The sequence below is a fragment of the Gadus chalcogrammus genome, chromosome 12 (assembly GCF_026213295.1).
Source record: "Gadus chalcogrammus isolate NIFS_2021 chromosome 12, NIFS_Gcha_1.0, whole genome shotgun sequence".
NCBI classification, from domain to species: Eukaryota; Metazoa; Chordata; class Actinopteri; order Gadiformes; family Gadidae; genus Gadus; species Gadus chalcogrammus.
This window is the reverse complement of record NC_079423.1, coordinates 28564536-28571877: the sequence shown is the minus strand read 5'-3', so window position 1 is coordinate 28571877 and position 7342 is coordinate 28564536. Positions and strand designations below refer to the sequence as shown.

Here is a 7342-nt window from a genome sequence, read left to right as displayed (position 1 = left end):
CCACGTTCATGATATTCTTAGCCATGCAGTTTTACACATTATACCCCCTCCGGTCTCCTTGTTTTTCAGGGACGTAGAGGTCAAACGGGGGCAAAGGGAGAGGAGGCAACACGTGGGGTATCTGTAAGTCATCTGCGATTATAACTGTGACATAAGTGTCCAAGACGACTCTAGTGTTTCTCTATCGCCTCTCAGGTATCTACATACTAAGATGGTTGTGATGTGTTTTATCCTCAGGGTTCACTGGGGAAGTTGGGGTTCACTGGCTCTCCAGGGGGCAAAGGTCATCCAGGGCCTAGCGGTCCGCCAGGTCATCAAGGAAGTAAAGGATTACAGGGAACAAAGGTACGAGGGAAGGAACACATCATACACACAATCACCCAACAATCACCCAACCTACCCAAGGACCAATAGTAGAGTGGCACAACCGGAGATACTGCTCTCTGTCTAACCCAAAGACAAACCGTTTATTTGTTCCTTTTCCTAAAAAAGGCGAAAAGTAGCCGAAATGGGCACAGAGGAAGCAAAGGTGGTCCAGGGAAGTCTGTGAGTTTTTTTAATTGATGTACTATCTAATTTCTATCGAACACGATCACTGAAAATATAAAATGGGATATAATACCAATGTGTTTCAGGGAGCTCATGGTCCCAAAGGGAGTTCTGGCCCCGAAGGAAGACATGGAAAGCCTGCAAGTATCCCTATATTAGCATTATTAGCATAATACACAAACCAAGTATACCTATTAGTAACACTAATATTCAAACCACGTATCCCTATTAGCAATACTAATACACAAACCAAGTATCCCTATTAGCAACACTAATACACAAACCACGTATACCTATTAGCAATACTAATACACAAACCAAGTATCCCTATTAGCAACACTAATACACAAACAAAGTATCCCTATATAAGTTTCAGCATTACTAATACATAAACCAAGTATCCCTGTTAGAAACACTAATACTCAAACCAAGTATCCCTATAGGCAACACTAATATACGCAAACCAGGTAGTCCATTAGCAGCACACATATTGAAAGCAAGTATAACAATAAACGCAAAGCAAGCGCCTAATCGTTATTCAAGGTACAAAACCCAGCCTGTGTTGTCCCTGACCATCTAAGGGCCCCACAGACTGTGGATTATTTAAAAAAAGGCCTGAAAACCCATCTTTTAAGAAAAGCTTTTGGCTGAACTGTTGTTTTAAATGTTTAAATGGTTTTCTTTCTCTGTTTTTTTCTTTTTCTTTTTCTTTTTAATCTAGTTTTAAAGTATTTTATGTGGTTTTTTATTTGTTCCTTTTGCATGTGCATTGTAGCACTTTGAGGTCATTGAGTTGATGTCAAGTGCCTTATAAATAAAATTGATTATTATTATAAAACAAAATGAATGATTTTAATAAAGATCTTTTCATTGCGTGTCTCCAGGGCCTTAGTGGTTTGGATGGCTTACTAGGAGTGGAGGGAAATGAAGGCTATACGGTAGGATATATCATGTAATAGTTTATAGTTTACTGATTGTGGAATCATTTTTTGGTTTCAACATTCTTGTATCTATCCTTTTACACCAAAGGGTAGAATCGGGTTCATTGGAGCTCCTGGATCACCTGGTTTGGCTGGCAAAATGGTGGGCTAATATTTAATTGTTGCAGTGAGTTGATTAAAATACAGAGGGCCAGTAAGGCTTTAGATTGTGTTGGTCCGCCATAAGCATATCACATATGAAATCCTTATTTTGGTTTACTTTAACAGGGATCACATGGGCAACCTGGCATCACAGGGAACAGCGGTTCACCAGGGTTTAAGGTATGACACTAACCAATAATGCAGTATTCCCATGATCCTTGACATTTCTCTTGTATAATCTGTTTGACTAATGTAATAGTATTAAGACATAATTTTCAATGATTTCTCTACTATTGGGCACTGAAGGGTTATTCTGGACCAAAGGGGGACCGCGGGCTTCCTGGACCAATGGGCCCACAGGTACATCAACAGTATACTATACTATTTTGTACACTTTGCATACATTGAATCAATTTCTTTGACTACATGAAGATATTGTCCATGCAAAAAAAATCTTGAAATTGTGTGCAGGGTATTCCTGGACTCAGGGGAGAAAAGGGGGAGATCAGAAACACCGGCAAAAAGGTCCAAAGTCATTTGATGATTCGACAATTTTGAATGCAGAATCAATGACAACTGCGATCATGGAGTTGACTAAATATAATTACATCGCTTTGGGTGGTGTTATTTTTTAAATCTCTGATTTAAAGTCTTTATCTGGACCTAACGCTCTTTTTTTACATTTAGGGTCTCCCAGGTGATGGAGGTTTAAAAGGACCAATCGGACCACAGGGGCCAAAAGTAGGTTCAAATGAATATACTAAACTAAAGCTTGGGCGAAATAACCTATCATATTGCATCAACATTGACATGCATGGTCTTTTTGTCTTGTCTCTATGATAATTATTGCTAGGGGGACCACGGATTACAGGGACATAATGGTCGAAGAGGTCTGAAAGGAATGGAGGTTTGCATCTTTTATATCTTACAAGCTGAAAGACCGCATGTCAAAAGCTATCCTATCCATTAGATATCATTGAGTAGGATTGCATGGTTGCCTTTTTATGTAGCTATATTTAACGTTTTCCAGGGATATACCGGCCTGCGTGGTCCACCTGGGAAAGAAGGATTCCAAGGAACACCTGTATGTGACTTTGACCTTCATCCCTAGGAAAAATGTAACATTAAATATCTGCTTATGACCATAATAATCCGATCAATTCCCTTTCTATTGGTATTAAAGGGTCTCCTTGGAAAGAAGGTGAGTATCTACATGCACACGCTCATGCATGCAAAAACGCACCCACACACCCACGCACACACCCACAAACTCCCCCCCCACACACACACACACACACAGTACTAGGTCTACCTGCTCTTTGTATATGATATCTCAATCTGATGCACAGGTTACCAGATTTTATCGTAATGGATCGTTAAATCCTTTTCCATAATACAGCGTTCACATGGTGTTGACCTAGCCCAAGGGGTCAGAGGTCAGACAGCTCGGGAGCCAGTGGAGCATATGGCTGCCCAACAAGTGTGAAAACTGATTGTGTTATCAATATGAAGTGTGATTTTACACAAAATATTGTATTCATGTCTTTCAGGGATACAAAGCCAAATTTTCATTGGACAAAGTCACAACGTTAGGGTTATTTCCAGGTCACGTCCAACATCTGTTTACATACCAATACAATTCATCCAATCAGAGTAGCTAATACTGACGCTGACTCCCAACAGCTACAAGAATAACATCTTTGTGAATTCTTTTTCAACATTATGATCGGCCTGGATCCTCCACATTCCCTGTGTCACTGTTTTTGGGTCATCACAGGGAGTGAACGGTGTACAAGGAAACAGAGGACCGAAAGGTGTGAGGGGCAAACTTGGACTACCGGTAAAACATGACTTTAACACATCTACGAAACACAATACAACAATGTTAATATAATGTGTATGCAATTACCCAAGACTATATGCAGGGTTTCTTTTGAGACATAAAGCTTTAACTTTGTTAATGACTTTTTTCTTCACAGGGTAAACCAGGTAAACCAGGCAAGCCAAGGCCCAGGAAAAGACCTCCAGCACCGCCAAGACAAAGCACAAGGCCTGGGTTAAGACCCAGAACAAGAGATACCTTAAGACCTGTGTTGACCCGGAATCGGAAACAAAAGATAAAACCCAAACTCACACCACGAAGAAGAGGAAGACAAAAAGTTGGTGCAACTTTAAGTTAATATATATTTTTGTTTTCGGGTTTATAAGTTTGTTGTCTGACTGAACGGGTGTCTGGCCTGCTGGCTAAGCTGTTCTCCCGTGTATTGAATAAATGATTCATTGGATTCCTTTTCTCAGCAGTCTAGGTCATTATCCAGGAGATCTCCTGAGGATTACGAGGAATTCTTCAGCTGGCCTCAAGGGACACAGAGCAACCCTGGCACCACCTGTTATGAGCTAGGACTCATCTACCCTGATCTCAATGATGGTATGTCCCCAAACAGGTTTTTAGTTTCCTGATTTCGGAAATGTCCACATCTATCTATGATAAGAAAAAGAATGGGCACCATTGACAGTAAGTAAAAAGCGTCAACAGTGTCTTGTTCAGTATTCTGAATACCATTATCGGTTGAAATACTGTAGCATCTCACACCCAATGATATTACTTTGAGAAATGTTAATTTTTTTATTAGGTATTTTGAAAGGCCATTGTTCCATTCCGCATGCTATTATTCACCATAAACATTGATATGTTTTAGGTTACTTCTACATGGATCCTAACCAGGGCTGTCCTTTTGACGCTGTGCTGGTGTTCTGTAACTTCACAGCAGGGGGATCAACCTGTATTAACCCTCAACCGCCACAGGTAACAAAAAAAAACGGCTTTGGCTTCGAAAAAGGACTGACAGATCATTGTCCTTTTTATTAGCACGTTGATTTGAATTGACCCTGTGATCAACATAATGCAAAACATTTGACAAATAATTGACCCAAAGCACCAAAAGTTTTTAATATCTACAATTCATGGGTTATTATTTTTTATGGATAACATGGATTATCATTATTTAGGGTTTACATAGATTGTTATTATTTAGGGTTTACATGGATGGTTTTGATTTAGAGTTTACATGGATTATTATATTGATGGTTTACATTGATAATTTAAATTGAGGGTTTACACAGATTATTAGTATTCATGTTACCTGTTTTGCACTGTTGTGGAAACATGAAGGTTAAGTGTTTCTTTGCCAATTTGGCAGCTGCTGTGCAAATGACAACAAACTTACAATTTGCATTTGGCCTACCAAGCCTCCAATAAATAGATACGCATGACATTTTAACGGTCTGTTCCAGACTTTGCAACAGAAGCAGGATGTGAAACTAGCTCTGTGTTGCTTCACTGTGCTTTGGAAAAATGTCATGATGACTGAATATTTCAAATGGATGGATTCTAATGACACAAGCAAGACGACGGCTCAGCTTTTTCAAACAATAACAAACCTGGAAGTCGATGTTATGACCTTTAATGCAGAGCAGCACAAAACCTCTGTTCTTCTTTAGATTACAGGGCGCTGGGAACCAGACATTTTAAAAAGGACACCAACCATGCATTGGATGACTGATCAGCAAAGTTTCAAAACGGTGGGACTGTAAAATGAGTAAACACTTATGAATTGAGTATCATGCAACAGCATTATGGGAAGTGCTTTTGTTCAAGCGATTCCACTGAACAAAAAACGATCATTTCTTGTAGGTTGAGTATGCAGGCCTGGGTGTAGTCCAGCTGAGGTTTCTACAGTTACACAGTCTCACGTCCTTCCAGAGTGTGACCATCCGTTGTCCCACCAATCACTCCAGCAGAGCGTACATACCTGATTCAGCCAATATCCTTGTACACTTGCTGGGAGACTCTGGGACGGAAATTGGTTCGAACCTCATTACAATATCCAGGGACGACTGTGTGGTGAGACTCAATAACATTCTGATCCATCTAGCCATCATGAAGCATCAGGAATCTTTTAGTTTCTGCAAAGTGATTTTTTTCAGACATATGGAAACTTTAAATAAAGAGGGTTTCTCGTGTTGGCTTACTTGTCTTGTAACTTCTTTTTTTTTTTTAAATAGATACAAACACAATTTTATAATAAACAATTCACCAATGGGGTTTTTCTTCCCTTCCATAGTAGAAACATCGTCTGTGTGTCTCTTTCCCCTTATTGGCTCTAGGTCAATTTACTGGTGAGGGTTATGGGAAGTGCAGACCTCCACAGAGGTGATATGAAGCTACTTCCTGTCCAAAGTGTTGGTGTGGACGTCCCAGGGCTTTCCTCACTGCTTCCTGAGATAACTGCTGTCCTGGGACCCCTCTGCTTCCTATAGTGTTTGTGTGTGTGTGTGTGTGTGTGTGTGTGTGTGTGTGTGTGTGTGTGTGTGTGTGTGTGTGTGTGTGTGTGTGTGTGTGTGTGTGTGTGTGTGTGTGTGTGTGTATTATGTAAATAACTATTGTTCGTTGTTTTTTTTTGCATTAACATGAATAGTATTATTTCAATTCATCCTGTATTACATCTTTGTGTAATTGTTTCAGTGTATAAATCTTAATTGAGTGTGATTATTGAACGGATTGTTCATTGTTTCATTGTTACAAAGATTCCCTGTAATTTGAATTATATGTTTATGTTGGGTAACACTGCCTTTTAGGATGAAACATATGTAGTGATGTTATTTACTTTGCACTTGCCATAATATAACAAAGGTATTTGTTATTTTTCAATATCTCTTGATTGTTTTTTTACAGACATAAACCATTGGCCATGAGGTTGACGCTGTGTACTCAGTACTGTCTACTTTTATCCAAGCTAGATCGTCGCCGGTCACTCTGCCCCTCAGATGTCTGAGGTCGGCCATTCTCCCGGCCACGTCTGTCCATTATTCTCGGTCACACACGTATACCAAATGAGGAGGGAACAAATAACCATGACAAACAATTAGGATAAGCTAAGGGAAAGGTAGAATTTTTTTTTATTAAATAGTAAAACAACAATAACAATGTTATAGTAATAATAAATATTGCTATAAATAAGTTATAAATAGTTTTCTACATTTATGTATAAAACACAGAGAACTGCAGCTGACTGGGACTTGCGAATATAGGGAAGAGTATACTAGTTATTTACATGTCACCCTCTGACATGGTAATCCTGAACAACGAAAAACTGCAAACAAGGGAAAAACACTTTTTACTAAAAGGTCATTAATAGTCAGCAGGCAGTTTGTTAGACCGAAGATCGGTCTGTAGCTTCTACAGAGGAGCGGATCTTTGTCCTCCTGGGGCAATGAAGTCATTGAGGTCTCCGACAAGGTAGGTGGTAGACGGCCCTTCAGAAGGGCATCCTTGAATACTCTCAAAAGGCTTTGTAAAACTCAGTAGTGTAGCAATCAGGTCCAGGAAATGTACTAATTGAATAGCTGTGTGGGCCAGCTGTGTGAGATGTGCTTTGTGTTCAATCCTCTGTTCATCCCACTCCTTCAAAAAGGTTATGGGTGCTCCCAATTCTCCCGGAACTGGTTTGTTAACTTTGTTTATATGTTTAGAGACAAAGGAGGGTTAGGGCTGTTCCAATCGTGTGGAGAATGTTTGGAAGAATAGAACTAGTTTTACTAATTTCAGTAGAGTTCGTCGTATAGTCGCTTGCAGCTGACCTTGTTCTAGGGATCCATGTACTCTAGAGGCACTAACCGAACGCACCTGACAGGCCAACAGTTTGCCCTCC

General features: G+C 39.8%; 1 protein-coding gene across 1 annotated transcript; it reads left to right on the top strand.

Annotated features, from left to right (window-relative positions):
• The first annotated feature begins 4063 nt into the window (after window positions 1-4063).
• Window positions 4064-5951, top strand: LOC130392802 (collagen alpha-1(V) chain-like). The gene is made up of 5 exons (XM_056603295.1): window positions 4064-4146; window positions 4331-4437; window positions 5133-5213; window positions 5326-5535; window positions 5799-5951. The coding sequence occupies exons 1-5, from the start codon at window positions 4116-4118 to the stop codon at window positions 5949-5951; spliced, it is 582 nt and encodes a 193-aa protein (XP_056459270.1). The 5' UTR covers window positions 4064-4115.
• The last annotated feature ends 1391 nt before the right edge of the window (window positions 5952-7342 follow it).

Excerpts from the sequence above, each read along its gene's own strand:
- LOC130392802 (XM_056603295.1), top strand. The coding sequence starts at position 4,116 with ATGATAAGAAAAAGAATGGGCACCATTGACA. Across the intron at positions 5,214-5,325 it reads ATCAGCAAAGTTTCAAAACG|GTTGAGTATGCAGGCCTGGG; the intron begins GTGGGACTGTAA and ends CATTTCTTGTAG. Across the intron at positions 5,536-5,798 it reads TATCCAGGGACGACTGTGTG|GTCAATTTACTGGTGAGGGT; the intron begins GTGAGACTCAAT and ends TATTGGCTCTAG.